The 17863-nt window shown below is 49.7% G+C and overlaps 1 protein-coding gene across 1 annotated transcript in view; it reads left to right on the top strand.

Annotated features, from left to right (window-relative positions):
• Window positions 1-17863, top strand: part of FARSB (phenylalanyl-tRNA synthetase subunit beta) — a 70959-nt gene that overhangs the window by 50857 nt on the left and 2239 nt on the right. The window contains exon 16 of the mRNA XM_056111666.1: window positions 91-246. Coding sequence (XP_055967641.1) covers window positions 91-246 — 156 coding nt within the window. The remainder of the gene's footprint in view (window positions 1-90; window positions 247-17863) is intronic.

The raw sequence follows: 17863 nt of genomic DNA, 5'->3' as shown, positions 1-17863 counted from the left end.
CTGGAATCGCACCCAGGGCCTCTGTCTGCAAACAAAGCCTGTTGCTCCAGCCCTTCAAGCCCCCCCGTGATGATTCTGTACTCTTTTTAGATGTCGGCGCGAGGAACTACAGGCATCTCTGTGCTGTGTATTACAACAAGAATCCCGGGTTTGAGATCATCCACGGACTGCTGGACAGGATCATGCAGCTGCTGGCGGTGCCCCCCGGCGAGAAGAAGGGGGGCTATGTCATCAAGGCCTCCCAAGGTAGGTCATCAGCTCCCCGCCTCCGGCCCAGGACACCACTGCCACTGTCCTGTCCCCCTGTGGTTGGGTGTGCGGGGAGGAAGCCGAGGCGGGACCTTCACTTCCACTCATTGTTATCAGCATTTCCCCCAGAGTGCTTCTTTTCCCTCCAGCATCTTAAGATGCTGCTTTTCAGACGTCTCTGCGGGAGTTTTACTGCTGCCGTCACGCTGAGCGTTGGCTCCAGTATTATTGCTGTCATCCAGCTGAGCATTAGTTCACAGTTTTACTGGTCCCACTGAGCATTGGTTCCAGTATTTCTGCTGCCGTCCAACTGAGTGTTGGTGGCCTGCAGTTCCTGATGGGGCCACGAGCACCCCATGAGCTCAGAAGTCCAGACTGGAAGCAGAGCAAAGCCCCGCTGAAACTGTAAACAGCCATCTTCTGAGGCCCAGCACACAAAGACACGGGTGCTGGTTGAACACAGATTGCTGCAGTGCCTGTGTCATTGTGGTAACGAGAAAGAAGAAAAAGACCCCTCAAATCGCGCCAAAGGGCTGGAGGGGTTGGACAGCAGAGGGCGCTCGCCTTGCATGTGGCCAAACCGGGTTCCGTCGTGGCATCCCACCAGGTGCCCTGAGCACCGCCAGGGGTGATTCCTGAGCGTCAGGGACAAAACAGTCACTCAGGGATATGGTGGGAACCGTCCAGAACCTTCCAAGCTCTGTCAGGGTTGGGCTGACTAAAGTGGGCACGTTGGTTGCAGTAGGCCACTTTCTCTCTGTTGGGGGAGAAATTGGGGTTTTTGATGTCCCCATAGTTTAGATCTGAGACTCAGAAACAGCTTCAAGGTGATTCATATCTTGCCACTTGTAACTGTTTAACAGTAATTGTCTTTACTAATAAAAACTTCATTTCTGGGATCTCCTAGTGGTATTCATAAGGCCTGAGGGTCCCAGAGAATTCTCAGCCAAGCTGACTGCTGGCTGCCAGGGCTGTGCCACTTTGCCCTATGATACAGAGAGTACGGCCTTCCCTGGCAGAGCTCGGACCGGGAGATGCCAGCCATGGAACCGGGGTCCGCTTGCAGGGCACGCACTGTACCCTCTGTCCGTCCCCTGGTCTCTAGTCATTTTTATTAGTGTATTTGGCACCTTTAATTACTAGCAGAGCATTTTATTTTAAGTGTTCTTTAGCATTTACTCGGTGCTGTGAGGCAGGAGATCAAATATTTTGCTTTCTGCTTAAATATATTTCCTTTGTCCTTTTTATTTTTTATTGCCGTTCATATTTTAGTTTTTAATTGCACTGGGCGATTCCCTCGAAAATGCAACATTTGGGCCCTTTTAGATGGAAGACTCAGGAGGTTATTTTTATTTTACTTTTAAAATTGTGAGATTAAATGTGCTGGGGAGTTATTCTTTTCTGTCACCTCTCTCATTAGAAATAGTCCAGCGAGGACGTCGATGACGCTGTGAGATTCTAAAGTGTTAGAATTGGTTCTTGGAATTCTTCAAATTCCTGGTGCGACAAGTGAAGGAATCGGAGTGAACAGTGGGACTGGGCCTCGCGTGTTCGGCCCAGGCTTCTTGTTTCCCAGCTCTCAGGCCAGCAGGCCGGCCTCCCTGTCTCCAGGGCTTTGCTGATTCATTCACCAGAGGCTTCTCCAGAATGCTGCTGGCCATCAGGTTCACAGCATCTTGGAAAGTCCTTGAGACATACTGTCTACTTAGCAGTCTAAAGAGATTAGTCAGATAAAGATCAGGTCCTAGGGCACAGCGGGTAGGGCATTTGCCTTGCACACGGCCAACCTGAGCTCAATCCCCGGCATCCCATATGGTCCCCTGAGCCTGCCAGGCGTGGCTCCTGACACAGAGCCAGGAATAAGGCCTGAGCACTGCTGAGTGTGGCCCCAAAACAGAACAACCACTGGAGGCAGGTGGAAATAGGTCCCGGCCCTGCTGGGCAGAAACCTGCTAGGGAAAGGACCACACATACCATCTCTCACACCAGACAGTCTTCTTTTCTTTTCTTTTCTTTTCTTTTCTTTTCTTTTCTTTTCTTTTCTTTCTGTTCTTTTCTTCTAATTGAATCCCCGTGAGAACAGTTACAAAGCTTTCAGGTTTAAGTCTCGCTCAGACAAAGATCAAACACCCATCCCTTCACCAGTGCACGTGGTCCCCACCAAGAACCCCAATATACCCCCTGTCCCACCCCCACCCCCCCGCCTGTGATGCAGATGATTTTCACTTTACTATCTCTTTGCTTTGATTACATTCAATTTTTCAACATAAGACCCACTATTATTATTTGGAATTACCCCCCCGCCCCCAACAACCAGATTTGCCGAAAAGGCATCATTCGATAATTTGTTTTCTTTTACTGATAATGAATAGTATATGATGTCTTCATTATCAATGATTTTGGATTTCTGGTATTTTAGTAATTAAGTCCAGAGAGATTTTTGCCAGAAGCTGCTGGGTTCCGAGGTTGGTTTGTGTGCCTCTGGGATCATGGTCATTCGTGGGCGGCAACTCGGGGTCTCGTCCAGGCTGGGGGGAGGGCCGGTTCCACCCCCCCTGTCCCGAGAGGCCCCGCCCACCCCATCATTGCAATCTCGTATCTCTGTCCAATAGGCTCTGAAAGATGGTGGTCATCACAGTGCTGTCGCCAAGGGGGAGAAGGCGGTGGGACAAACACCCTTCCCCTCCTGGGTCGGCAAGGGACCATGGCTTAGGTCACAGTCCAAGAAGCATTCCTGCCAGAAGCTGCTGGGTTCCGAGATTGGTTTGTGGGTCTCTGGGATCGTGGCCGTTCGGGAGCGGAGGAGCCTGTCCGTGGGTGGCAACTCAGGGTCTCGTCTGGGCGGGGAAGCAGACAGTCTTGAAGTGTTTTTGTTTTGAGGCGCTGTGATTTCCGGTCACTGTCAGTGATCCAGTTTTATGCACACAGAGTCCAGCCCCATCCACCCAAGTGGCTCCTTCCCTCCCACTGTGTTTCTGTTGAAGCTTCCACGGCTGCAGCTTCTTGAGAGCACCTGGACACGCGTTAGCACGTTTCTGTGAAGGGACAGGGACTTCAGAGGGGTCAGTGCAGGGGAGCGGGGCAGAGCCGAGAGCCACGCTGACCAGGGTGGACAGTGCCTCTAAGAGAGCTATCTCGGGGCTTGAGGATAAGCCACCGCCCTCACCCCTCACCACGGATGCAGGGAAGATTGTCGACACTTCTTTCTTTCAGTGGGGTGGGGGTGAGGCCCTGGCGGGGGTAGTGCGGGGGGGGGGGGGGAGCATGTGCTGGGAGTCAGCCCTGGGTTGGACGCTTGCTTATTTGGCACTTAATTACCCCCATATGTAAATGTCTTTTTTTTTTAAATGGTTATTGTTTATTTGGTTGATTTGCGGCCACATCTAGTGGTACTCAGGGGTACCTGAGTACTCCTGGCTCTGCATTCAGGAATTACTCTTGATGGTGCTTAGAAGATCATTTGGGATGCTGGGGATCGAACCTGGGTCAGCTGCAGACAAATGCCTTACCCCTATACTATCACTCTGGCTCCTCCCCCTTTTTTTTTTAAATGTTTTTAATTCAGAGAAACTTTCATTTTCCTTTCGGTTTTGGGACCACACCTGGCAGTGCTCAGGGTCTACTTCTGGCTCTGTGCTCAGGGATCACGTGACATCTTTTGGGGCTTGGAAGAACCTATGGGGTGCTGGGAATTGAGATGGAATAGGCCGCGTGCAGGGCAAGTGCCCTAGTTTTTGTACCATATTCAGCGGTGTTCAGGGCTTACTCCTGGATCTGTGCCCAGAGATTACTCCTGGGAGTGTTTAGGGGACCATTTGCAGGGCTGGGGATTGAGTCAGGGTCAGCAGCATGCAAGGGAAGCACCGTAACCCCTCTACTGTCCCTATCTATGGTTTTAGAGAAGTATTTTTTTTTTCTTTTTTGGGTCACACCCGGCAATGCACAGGGGTTACTCCTGGTTTATGCACTCAGGATTCACTCCTGGCAGTGCTCGGGGGACCATATGGGATGCTGGGAATCGAACCTGGGTTGGCCGCGTGCAAGGCAAACGCCCTACCCGCTGTGCTATTGCTCCAGCCCCTATAGAAGTATTTTTAAGCTCGCTGCTTCTGATGTGGCTACCAGACTTTATGTTCAGTGTTTCAGGCAGGTTGTTGAGTATGGTTTTGGCTTTAGTAGGAGGACAGATTCATTCTTGTGTTTCTTTCCTTTTTTCCTTTTTTTTTTTTTTTTTGTTGTTGTTGTTTTAATTGGCTCTCATAATACCATGATTTTATTCTATGGGACATCCTAAGTTTACGATTGTAGAAGACTTACTGGTTCTACTTTTGTACATGCGCTGGTGATTTTCAGGGGCAAGAGAATATTTCAGTCTCTCAGGAAAGATGCTGTGTGCATCCACGGTTCCTCTCCCCAGCATTATCTGTATTTTTGTTGCTCGGGATATTTTCTGAAAGAGCCATCAAGGCCAAGAGAATTAGTGTCTTTACGAATAATAGTCCCTCGCTTCTTGTGGAGTTTGAAATTTATTTTGATTATCGAGTGGCAAATATAATCATCTTTTTTTTTTAAGAGTTAAAGAGATCAAGCTCTAAAGAAGTTATTTGTCAAAATAAGCCATTAGCACAGCTAATGGCGGCTTTTCATCTAAAATTTCAAATTTAGATATCGATGTCTTTTGAGCAGATCTGTAGAGGAATTAGGATGCTGGTGTGTGTTTAGTTATGTCATTTTCTCTGATTTGTTACTTTGCATTTAGCCCTTTCTACTAAGAGAATATCGCCAGAGTCTTTAAAAAATATGGAGTAGGAACAGATTTTAAGAATTTCTGTTTCCTGCCGTTTTTGATCACCGAGGTGTCTTATGTTACCCTGGCATCTGGTTGGCTTTTTAATAATTAAAAATCGCAGTTCCAGTTGAGCTAAATCTGTGCTCGGCGACTCCTGCTCGTATCAGTTCTGTTGGCAGTCACCCCTCATTTCTTTCTGCCTTCCCCCGTGAGCCCCACCAGCTTCCTTTTGTGCTGCATGGTTTGGTGGGGGGACGTGCAGAACAGAACTTGGCACCCCATCAGGGACTGGGACCTGCCCCTTGTAAGAGAAATCCGGAAATTCAGGGGCTGGGTTTGATCCCAGGAAGTTCTGCTGATATTGGTGTGTGACCTCGTCCCCTGAGCAGGCGACATGCTGTCCACTTGGGCTGGTGACAGTGCTCTGGGTGTGCCGTCTTCACCGGCCGACCACCCCTGCCATGCCGACCGTAAGCCAGCACAGAAGGATGAGCCGGGGAGAGACCATGGCTAGGGGCTGGGTTCTTGAGGAGACTGGAGAGTTCTGTGGCTTTCCAGAGGGTTCAGCCAGACCGTTTCCGTGGCTTTCGATCAGATTATATTATAGCATATGTATTTGGTCTTTTTTTTTTTTTCCAACTTCTTCAGGCTTCTTCCTTTCTGTTTTTTGTGGTTTGTTGCAAACTAAATTATGTATGTTAAAACGCATCTCTCCTTTGCAGAAACCACTTCTGGGCAAGGAAAATTCTCAGCATTTTTGTGTTTTGAACAGCTATGTGGTTGCCGGGCAAGTTAGTGAGTGGCCAAAAATAAAAAAATAAGAACTGTCATATCTTGTTGAAGGTCATGGGGTTTTTACAGTTGGCTGGCCCTGAGCGTCTGTTTGCCCCATTCCTTAATTTGTTCCCTCTTTTCAGTTTTGTGTATTTGCAAGTTTTACCCTCCCCACCCAAAAAAAAAAACTCAACTTAGGACAAATTTGACCTGATAAAAGTTACAGAACTCAGAGGTTTGACACTTTCGCTTTTCATGCTGCTCAGAATTTGTTTTGTAAATGAAAAATCACCCTGTAATTAATCTTCACATTTAATCCTACACCATATGTACCCACAGTGGCTGTTTGGATACCTTCTGCTACAGTAACACCTAGTGATTATCGATGTGACCTGTAGGTCATGACCTTTTCCTCTTTGAGGACACCTGGTGACCGACTCCAGAAGCTAGAAAAGCATGGGTGAAATTGCAATGTTTCTGTGGTCTTCACATTGGTGTTGGCGTACTGTGAGCCGGGCAACTGAAGGGAACGTGTCGGTCAGTTCACGGGAAGCCAGGGTGCTCCGTGACACGTCGTCTTGGAGTCACCATCAGCAAAGTCATTCGGTTAAGGAATTAAGTTTAAAAGAGAAAAAAAAAAATTGGGAAATACTTAAGCTTCTGCCCTTATTACCCTGTAAAAACAGCTCTGGTTCTAACTCTGGCCTTCTACTCTGCATTTAAAAACAGATTTTCTTGAACCACACGAGTCAGGCACTAGCTCGAGGTTCCGTCCATCCCGAGTCCTGGAGTGGATATTTTCTGCCAGACAAGGACATTATCTCTCATCACCGCAGTGTCATTTCCAAATTGGGATATTTTAATATTAATGTTTATTGCCACAGGCTATGTAATCCTTAGTCTTTATGCATTTTTTTTTAACCAGGTTCCCCATTATATTAGTCATCGGGTCTTAGTCTGTGGGAGAATTCTAGAACAGTCTTTCTCTGACTTTAGTGACTTCAACATCTGTGAGATTGCAGGCCCGTTTTTGTAACGTGTCCTTCAGTTTTGGGGTGCTGGGGTGTGCTGCAGATTGGGCATCTTTGGAGGTGCAGGAATAATGGTGGCATCTCAGGATGGGCTTTCATGGCCAGCACACATCTGCACTCTCCACTTAGCCTGGCGCTAATGAGACAGTCGCTTTACTGTGGAAGGTGGTACCCAGTAGGATGCTTAAGTATAAGTTGCACTTTGTTCCTTTCGGATTAATAAACATTGGGTAGGAGGAACTTTAACCTTATGTAAAAGGTCCTGTTTGTGGTTAGTCTTATAGTTTACTTGTGTCATTGTGAACTCTCTCAGCTTTATGTAAAAATATAAAGATATTTCAGTCTATTGCATTCATTAAGGTTGGAAGTGACTTGGAAAGGAAACATTGATACCTTCGCTAGGGAGTTTATAAAATATTTAGCCGATGTTTTTTATTTTTTGGCTTCAGTCTTTATAATAATTTTGCCAATATCTGCCTTAAAATAGACCAGTCAGGGTGGCGGGAGAGACACTGGGAACATTGGTGGTGGGGAAAGAGGCGCTGGTGAAGGGATGGGTACTGGAACATAGATTGAAATGTAATCACGAAAATTTGTAAGTCTGTAACTGTATCTCATGGTGATTCACTAAAGTAAAAAAAAAGACCAGTCAGGGTTTCATGTTCTTGCTCTATGTGAATGTTTAAAAATCTGTTTCGGGGCTGGAGAGATAGCACAGCAGGTAAGGTGTTTGCCTTGCACGCGGCCAACCCAGGTTCGATTCCCAGCATCCCATATGGTCCCCTGAGCACCACCAGGAGTAACTCCTGAAAGTGCAGAGCCAGAGTAATCCCTGTGCATCGCCGGGCGTGACCCAAAAAGAAAAAAAAAATAAATAAAGGTTTAAAAAAAAAATCTGTTTCAAGAGGACAGGATCAAAATACTCTGTATAATTTGAAAGGATTCTGTATATAATCCAGTCTGCGCCGGGGCAAGAACCACGTGTTGTTCACTGTCACCACCTTTCAGGACACTCTTTGACCTACACATGTTTTCCACTCAAGCACTTTGTTGAGAGTTGTGTATTTAGGGCCAACTTCCTGTTTATTCTCCCTGTGCTTCTGTGGCTCGTCAGTTATTTTAATGAATTCTAGCAGCTTTTTACAGTCTTTGTACTCGCCACCCCTTTGCTTGTCTTGGGGCCACAACCAGCCCATCAAGTGTGGGGAAGGGGGTGGTATGTGGTGCCAGGAATTGAACTCCGGGCCTCGCAAAAGCCAGGCCTTTGCTTGATTAAGCGCTGAACCGCATCCCTCTGCCCCTTCCTAACCAGCAGCAGTGACGGGTATGGTTTGCTGCGGCAGCCGCACTACTTAGTGGCTGTCAGCCACCAAGCTGGTAGAAGGCCACTTGCATCGCTTCGGCTGGGGTACCGAGGGCCTCGTGAGGAGTGTGCGTTCTGCCACTGAAGATGGTCCTAGCTCCTTGAATCACAGGTCACTTGAAAAAAAAAATGGGGGGGAGGGAGGCGGCGTCATGCCAGGATCTAGTCCAGGTCTCGGGCTTGCCTGCTTGTACTTGGAACCACTGAGCCACATCTGCGGCCTTGGATCACGAACAGTTTTCCAGTAGCTCTTTTTTTTCATAAGCTGGAATCTGGAAGCCTTTAAGAACCAGTGCTCAGTTTTGTTTTTTTTTTTTTTAATACGATATTAATCCATAGTCTACTTTATTTAAGAAAACTAGAACTATGCATTTACTGTCAACTTTGGGGCGGGGAAAAGCAAAAACTTAAACTGTCGCATAGTCAGTCTTCTTTAATTTTTCTCTTCTTTTGTCTTTTTTTGGTCGATGCTCAGGGGTTACTCCTGGCTCTGCACTGAGGCATGACTCCTCGTGGTGCTTGGGGACCATATGGGATGCTGGGGATGGAATCCAGGTCACCTGAATATCAGACAAATGTCCTGCCCATTATACTGTCACTCTAGCCCCAAGTCAGTCTTCTTTAAAGTTTCTTTCTGTGTGGGGGGGTGGGAGGGGAGGGGAGAGAGAGAGGCAGACAGACAGACAGACTTTTTTTGGAGATTCCTTTCTGCCATGTAGCATAAATTGTTTTCTCTAGATCTCATCTTCCAGGAACCCAACAGAGGTACGTGCTTTGCCGTCTTCTGGGTGCCTGTGTATACGTGAGAGGATGCTCAGCCTCCTTGAGGCCCCGTTGTGATTGCCACCTTGGTTATTTGATTTTTATTTAGTCTCATTAGCTGTGGCCTAGTTTTGACTTGCTACTGTCCTGTGAGTGACTCGGGCACACTGGCCTCCTGTCACCTGCTGGCTCTGAGGGTTATGTGCCTGGAGTGTCACTTCCTGCCGAGAGTTGTTGGAGGCCAATGAGGTCCAGCTTGTCTTCAGACCCGGCTCTCCCCAGCCTGGTGCCTTGGCCACCCTTTTTTTTTTTTTTTTTTTTTTTTGTAATGTGGCTGGAGCAATAGCACAGTGGTAGGGTGTTTGCCTTGCGCACAGCCAGCCCGGCTGAGCTGGGTTCGATTCCTCCACCCCTCTTGGAGATCCCAGCAAGCTACCAAGAGTATCCCACCTGCACGGCAAAGCCTGGCAAGCTCCCCGTGACGTATTCCGTATGCCAAAACACAGTAACAACAAGTCTCAAAATGGAGACGTTACTAGGCCCACTCGAACAAATCGATGAACAATGGGAGGACAGTGTTTGACAGTAATGTAGGAGTACTGCTATTTATTTAGCCATTGATGATGCTGATTGGATTGTTGGCCATCCTCTTCTGTGTCTTGGTTGTTCCTTCTCTTTCTCCAAGTCCCAAGACCCTTATTTTTCCCTTAAAAAATTTTTTTTTTCTTCCTGGAAAAGGTCTGACTTCAGTTTTGATTGGTACGTATTGGGATGAATTTAAGAGGTATTTCAGCCTTTCTTCCTGTGTGGGCTGGAGCGATAGCACAGCGGGTAGGGCGTTCGCCTTACAAGCGGCCAACATGGCCGACCCGAGTTCGATTCCTCCGCCCCTCTCGGAGAGCCCGGCAAGCTACCGAGAGTATTCGATATGCCAGACACAGTAACAACAAAGTCTCCAATGGAGACGTTACTGGGCCCGCTCGAGCAAATCGACGATCAACGGGAGGGCCTTTACCTTTACCTTTACCTTACCTTCCTGTGGAAGGAGGATAATTTGGTCCCTTGATGGGAATTCTCAGTATTAACACTAAGGACAGGGACATGCAAATACAATGGAACTGGAAAATCTAGTCCTCTGCAGCCGCACTCTGGGGATGATGAGGCAGCAGGGGCTGGGGGTGCTGGGGGAGTCTGATGAGGCCAAAAAGAACGTATTTGGGGCCAGAGAAACAGTACAGTGGGGAGGACACTTGCCTTGCACGCAGCTGACCCAGGTTCGATTATCAACATCCCATGTGGTCCCCCGAGCCTGCCAGAAGTGATCCCTGAGTCCAAAGCCAGGAGTACTGACCCCTGAGCATTGTCAGTTGTGGCCCCCAAGCCAAAAATAAATACAATCTTTTTTAAGACTAAATCTAGGGAAAGGGAAGTGATGCGCAGGAGACTGGCCAGATGTGGAGTGGTTAGTGACCTGCTCTGCATTGAATAATGAACCAGGTGCTGCTCTACTTTTATTTCTTCTCTGATATGGAAGCCCGGAGGGGGTCAGCACGCGGGCAGGAAAGCCCCATTGATGCCTTGCCCTAAGTGGCTCCAGAACGTTCTGTGGTCTCTGTTTTGGAATGTGCCCATGTGTCTTGTGGTCATCCATTGCTGTTAACTATTTATTAGCCACTCCACAGAGTTCCCTTTTTTTTTTCTCTATCTGTAAAGGTTCCTAGCTTAATCGTGGATGACATCCTCTGAACAAAGGTGGTTTTGTGGAATTTTTATCTTCCTGAAAATTATTTTCTGGATAATTCCTCATGTCTTTTCCGGGGGGGGGGGGGGGGGCTGGAGGAATGTCCAGCATTACTTGGCGGTGACTCCTGGAGTTGTTCAGGGGGACCCTGTGGTGCTGGGGACCACCTGGGTTTCTTGTATGCAAGGCACACACTGTAAAGTATTTTTAATCTTTCTCCAAGAGGAGATCCGAATACTCTCGTTAAGTTCCTGGTACCCAAGACTGGCCTGTATGTTCATAGAAGCCTATTTGTGGCAAATTGGAACAATTGGAGAAAACTGCCAACCTAAAGTAGCTGCCAAAATACAGTTTGGCGCAGTGACACATAAACGCAGAGCGTGGGGTAAGAAATGGCCCGAGCTGCGTGTTCTCAGCTCAGAGGGGAAGGCAGGAACCGGGAGAGGTGGGCGAGTCACCTGCACCTGGGTCCTGGCCTTGATCCCTCCGCCCTGTGTCTTCACCTGTAAAGCGGTGGGTTGTAGGGCTGCCTTGTCTGTGCCCCCCGCGTTCCCGGGAAGGCATTTGGGCAGAAATAACATTCCCAAGTGCACACGGGCTGATCGGTCAGTCTGCCCTTCGTAAGTGAACGCTGGAGCCAAGCCAGCGTCTGGGCTCCCGGAACCCTGGGTCCCACCCACGCCCGCCGTTTCTCCTCTGTAACCAAGGGCACGGACAAATCTGCATCTGGGATCCTTCGCGCTTGAAGGTGCCACACCGGGTGATGTTCCCTCCGAGGCCGTCTCCACCTCTCTCGATTGTGCCACCGCGGTGTTTCTCCATCCGGTCATTCTAACCTTGTCTCGAGAATCTGGAGTGCGTTGTTTGGGTAGGGGCCACCCCCGACTCGGCTCCCGGATCGCTCCTGGTGGTGCAGGGGTGGGGTAGGGGAGCACGTTGGGGATGCCAGGGTAGAGCCCAACCAAGCTCAAGTGCCCTGCACTGCTGACTCTGGGGCCCGGAACGGCTCTTCAGAGGTGATCGTGTTGTAAGCGGTTTTAGAATACTGCTGTGTTTTCCTGGAAGGCTCGAGGTTTTGTGAGTTTTATTTGTTTGCAGATGGCAGAAGCATACCTGGGTGTGTCCTAAGCGGAAAAGTTGTCAGTCCACTTCGTTTTTGACACCGGCCCGTTTTGTCTAATTTTAAGCCAGGAAACATTTGCCAGCCCGAATTGAACTGGCTGGGTTGGATGCAGTTCTGTGGGCCATCTGCCCGCAGGCCAAGGCACTTTGGGGGGCTTCACCTTTGCCTCCCTCCCCGGCCTCTAGGGTTGCCTGCCCCAGGCAGGTTCCTTAATCTCCTTGTGCTTCACTTTCCCCCATCTGTAACGGGCCTGTCCTTGGATTGGCCTGGACAGCCTTGGGACCACATTTCTGCCTGGGGACGGGAGGAGAACAAGACGCAGCAACCAGGGTCATGATTACTTCATCCCTTCTCTCTTTTTTTCTGCATGACCCGCTCATCCTTTGACATCTCGATCTGAAAGTAAAAGCCATCTGCCAGAATCTCATGGTGCTCGAAGTGCTGTGTGCTCCAAACTGGCCAAGGTCTCGGTTGGATTTGCGAACACACTATAGGCATCATCTTCTGCCCACACCGTTTCCGTTCATAATTCATGTTACAAGTCTCAGAGGTGTATTTTGTCTGTTTGTTTGTTTGTTTGTTTTTTAATGGGTGATAGGCAAAATGCGGAAGATTTATATGATCTGAAGAGAAACCAGAGTATCCCGTCCGCATGGCAAAGCCTGGCAAGCTACCCGTGACGTATTCGATATGCCAAACACAGTAACAAGTCTCACAATGAAGACGTTACTGGGCCTGCTCGAGCAAATCGATGAACAACGGTAGGACAGTGCTACAGTGCTACAGATAGGCAAAAAAACACTTAGGTAAAAACCATTTAAATGGGATCAACCCCAAAACCATCCAATGGGGTGATAGGCCTGATTTTAAGAAAGTGGGACCAGGGACAAAGATCTAATGCGCAAATTTACAGGAAGAAAAGTTGGAATTCATAAGACAACTTTTTCCCAACCAAGAGAGAAAACTCAGTGGACAGTAAGGGCTACTTACAGGTAAAGAATAAGTCATGTCAAAGTTAAGAACGCAAAATCTATGACAGATGCTTATCTTCAATAATAATAAGTGAAATACCTATTATAGAAATAATAATTTTAAAACAGAACCTTTCTGGGGGCCAGAGATATAGTCCAGCAGGAAGGGCATATGCCCTGCATGCAGCAGGCCCGGGTTCAATCCTCAGTGTCCCTTATGGTCCCCTAAGCACCACCAGGAATAACCCCTGAACACCCCCAAACAAAAGAACCGTTTTATTTCCAGAGAGGAAGGTGATCCCTGTGGTTCATCATTAATGTTCTAAGTCTGTCTGTTGAATATTTATGAAAAGTGACGTTCTGTGGGGAAATCATTAGGGGGATTGTGAATTTTAAAGTAGGAGATTGCAAAGCCAATGGCAGGAAGGGTACTTTACACTGGAGTTGTATCCTTTGGCGTTACAGTGGGTGAGTTTGAAACTGGTCTAAAATGGCTCACAGTTGAAGCCCCAGAGATTGTCAGAGGGTAAGGTGCTTGCCTTGCATGCAGCCGACTCAGGTTCTATCCCCAGCACCCCCATTATGGGCCCCCAAGTACTGGGAGGAGTGATCACTGAGCACAGAGCCAGGAGTAAGCCCCTGAGCACTGCTGGGTGTGGCCCCATAATTAAAATAAATAAAAAGTTAAAAACACCTCACACCTAAGTTGGGATGTTTTTGACATTTTTGTGGTTTTGAAGTATGTATGTAAGAGGAGCCATCACTAAGATTGACTCTCAGGTGGACCTTAAGGGTCAGAGAGCGCAGTGGGCTGAGTGCATGCCGGAGGCCCGGGCGTGAGCCCCAGTACCACCGAGAACCCCCCCCCCCCCCCCCCCAGCTCCAGGTAAGTAAGCAAAGCTTTGGCATTAATAGAATGGATCTCAAGAGTTACTTGAAGGGACCGGGACGTAGGATAGCGGGTAAGGTGTTGCCTGGCATGCGGCCGTCCTAGACTTGATATTTGGAACTCCATAGGGCACCCTCAAGTTCTTCCAGGGGTGATCCCTGAGCTCTGAGTGTGGTCCCCAAATAAACACGACAGCCGCAGAGACAGTAAAAGGGGTGGGGGGTGTTGGTATTACATTTCTAACTAGGACAGTTTGATGTATTTGGGGGAGGGGGCGGCACTCTTAGACGTTTCTCCCCCCCCCCTTTTTTTTTTTGCTTTTTTGGGTGACACCCGGCGATGCACAGGGATTACTCCTGGCTCATGCACTCAAGAATTCCTCCTGGCGGTGCTCGGGGGACCGTATGGGATGCTGGGAATCGAACCCGGGTTGGCCGTGTGCAAGGCAAACGCCCTCCCCGCTGTGCTATCGCTCCAGCCCCTCTCCCTTCGTTTCGAGCGCGTGGCCTGGACTCTGCCTTTCCGAGCGAGCTTTGCCGGAAGGCGCCCTTGCAGGAGCCAGCCCTGCCGAGAGTCCAGCCCAGCCAAGAGGGTTTCCGTGCGCCTGGGGCTGGGCTTGGCCGCAGCGACACCTCCTTGCCTCTCCCTTCATTGCTTGGCTGCAGGCCTTAATGATGTCTGCAGGTGTGTCGGGATTAGCACTGTAAAGTTGTGTAAGGGGTTTTCTTTCTTTTGATCTTCGAAAGGGATGAAAGATAGCCATTACTCAAGGGATTAGCCCCCCCTTCCCCCTTTAAAGACTTTAGGTACCATAAATATTTCACTTCAGATGGAAGGTGAAGAATTGTATACATCTGGGGGAAGGTGGGTGTTTTATATTACCAGTTGGAAATTATTCGGTCTCCACTTACAGACTAACTGATCCCTGGAGAGCGCTTTGCGCCCCGCCGAGAGCGCGGATCTGCACAAGGCCTGTGTTGATCTCTTGGTCGCACCTCTCCCTAAACACCGTTCTTTTTACAACTGGTAATCATAAGTCTACGCGTTTTCTCCTCCCTGGAGAAGCCTCCAGTGGTCGAATTCATGCAGAGTCTGGGGAACTCTTAGCTCTGAAACAGTAAGAGCAGCTGCCTCTCCCCGTAGATAGACCTATTTCACCTGGCTGGTAGGCCGGCTGAATGTTTGAGAAATCGGTCCGGGCTTTCGTCTCATCCCATTCACGGTGAACATTACTTAGCCGAAGAAAGGGGCTTGGCAGGGTGCAGTAGGTTGGCAGGTGTGCGTGTCCCCAGGACCCAGGGACTCGCGCGACTGGTGAGAGAGGGTTTGAAGCTCATGACGGTGGATTCTCTCCCCGTGTGGTTTGAGACTTCACTGGCCGTCCCTTTTCCAGCCCAGCTCATCTTTCTCTTTTGTTCTTTTATTTGTTTATTTATGTATTTATTTTTCAGCTGTAGACATCGCATAAACAGTTGGGGAAAAGGGTTAATGACATACACCATGTTGTAAGCGATGACAATAAACTGGTTTGAGCCCCCAAAGTAGGTGTGAGTAGTGTGAAGGAAGAGGAGAGAAAAGTTGTGCAAGTAGATGATTGTTTTTGTTTTTGAGAGACTGAAATACCGAAGAGAATTAGCTCCGATCGTTTTGTGGGGTGGGGTGGGACTTTAAGATGAAGGAACTCGCCCCCTTATGTTCGGTGGCACCGTCCGATTTTCAGATTTTTCACTTTCGGGTTAGAGGTCTGCTCAGTTCCTGCCTTAAGCTTCTCCTTCCGCTGCCCCCCTGAAATCCCAGAAATGACTCCCCGGGTAAGGCTTAGCCGGGTCTCGCGCCTCTAATATGACTCCAAAGAAAGACGGGGCAAAAAGAAACTGTGGAAGGTGTTTGGCAACGAGCGAGCAAGGAAGCTCACTAACCCTTTGAAGGTCAATTAGCCAGAAAATGTGCTAAAGACGGTGCCGCACGGGATTACTGGCCAGAATTACCCCCAAGGTCCTCAAAGTGGGCCTGCCTTTGAGCACAGACACTCAATTACAGACCTGGAGGAGATGCTACAAAAGCTTTAATTAAGGGACTTACTTACACCCCACTAGGTTTTGGAAATTGAATTCTTATTTGTGCTGAACTGCTGGTTCTTTTGTCCGGGTTTCCACGTGTGTTTCAGCAGAGAACGCTGTGTTCCCGAAAGCTGTGTTAAGCTCTCCCTGCTGGTGGCTGCCAGCAAAGTGGAAGGTTTAAGCAGTGGGAGGGGCTCCGTGGGAAACGGAGGGCTTGAGGGCTTTCTGCCGGGCTCCTTGGGGACCGTGTGTGTGGCGTGCACCTCGTAGCATTGGCGTTGGGGGTGCGGGGAGTGTTCGGGGGCCCAGAGTGTGCACTGTGCATGCCGGGGCTCCGGGTTTAATCCCCTGAGATTTGCAGAATTGTTCCCTCCAGCCCCCCAAAAGCACATGTGAGCGTACACGGGGATTGGAGGGGAACAGGGGGGATGTACTTGGTAGAATTTGAATTTCAGGCAGGGCCTTTTTTTTTCCCCCCCTCTCTTTTGGGTTACACCCGGTGACGCTCAGGGGTTACTCCTGGCTCATGCACTCAGGAATTCCTCCTGGCGGTGCTCGGGCGACCATATGGGATGCTGGGAATCGAACCCGGGTTGGCCTCTGTGCTCCAGCCCCAGGCAGGGCCATTTTTAAGCAGCCTTCTTTCCTGGGCTGAGCTGGCTCTGCTGTCATCCTCCAGTGGCGCTGCCGCCTGTTGAGGTGTTAGCAGTAGCGTGGCGTGGTGGCTGGAACCAGTGGGGAGGGCGTTTGCCTTGCATGTGGCCGCCGCGAGTTCGATCCCCTGCATCTCCCCTGAGCACCTCCAGGAGTAAGCTCTGAGCATGGCCGGGTGTGACCCAAAAAGGGAAAAATAAAGGAAAAAACAGTAGCCAGGGCTTTCCCAGCCTGGACAAGGAGCGCCCGCCCAGAGGGGAGTGAACAGGAGTGAGTTCTTGCCTTGGGACTGCCAGTGGTCTGTTCCCAGTGCAGTAGGGGCGGGGTGCGGGGGTGGGAGATGCGCCCCTCTCCTCTCCTCTCCCTGCCTTTGATGCCTCCCTCCTGCCTGCCTGAGTTTGGCGTGGACCGTAGAGGTTTTTAAGAAGCACCAAGAGTGGCTGGAGTGATAGCATAGCGGATAGGGCATTTGCCTTGCACATGGCCGAACCGGGTTCGATTCCCAGCATCCTATATGGTCCCCAGGATTAATTCCTGAGTGCAGAGCCAGGAGTAACCCCTGTGCATCTCTGGGTGTGATGCAAATGAATGAAGGAATGAATGAATAAATAAGCACCAAGAAACGCCCATGTTTGGGTGACGTCTCTTGTCTTTCTGCCACCTCTGGTGAGCAGGACCTTCCTGGGTGCCTCAGGCCGTTTCCTGAGCCTCCTTTGGTGCACGGCACCTTCCCTGCTCCAGCCTTGCTCAGGGTCGAGGAGTCCTGGGGGAACCACTGCAGTGGTCTGACTAGACAGGAAGAGAGAACCTCCAAAGGGACCCCCAGAGCATTCAGGGTAGCTGTACGGATTTCAGCAAGCTGGAAATGGAAAGAAATCTTACTTGGGGGGCTGGGGGTGGTGGTGAGGGGTGGGCGAGGGTGCAGGCCAGTCTTGGGGACGCCTGCCCCTTTTGGGGCGGCTGCCCTTTCCAGAAGCAGCTCCTCACGTCCAGGTTCCTCCTCCCGGAGCAGAGTCGGGAGCCAGATGCAGATGCGGCCCTGTCCTCCTCATCCCTGAGGGTTCCTGCACGCTTGGGCTTGCCGAAAGTTTGATGGGAATGTCGGCTCTCCTTGCTTTCCTTTGGGAAACGGAAAGGTTGCCTTTGGTCGGTGTGTGGTCACCTGACCGATGGTGGGGTGTGGGGACCTCGGGAGAGGTACAGGTGGCATCATTCTCGCCAGCTCCGGGAGAACTGAGTTCCGCGGGGAGGTGCTGCTTCCCAAGTTGTTTGGGGAAGGAGAGAGTTGGAGTTCTTATCTCGCCGGCCTTGTTTTGCCAACATGGTCAGGGCCAGCACATCTGGCTTCCATTCGGAAAGAGTCTGGTTTTCTGCTTCAGCAAAAAACGAATCCAATCAAATTGGAATCTGAAGATAGATTAAAAAAAAAAAAAAAGGAAGGCCGGGGGTTGAGGGGC

The sequence above is a fragment of the Sorex fumeus genome, unplaced genomic scaffold (assembly GCF_029834395.1).
Source record: "Sorex fumeus unplaced genomic scaffold, SorFum_2.1 ptg000014l, whole genome shotgun sequence".
Classification (NCBI taxonomy): domain Eukaryota; kingdom Metazoa; phylum Chordata; class Mammalia; order Eulipotyphla; family Soricidae; genus Sorex; species Sorex fumeus.
The sequence above is the reverse complement of the archived record's forward strand: the minus strand, read 5'-3'. Positions and strand labels throughout refer to the sequence as shown.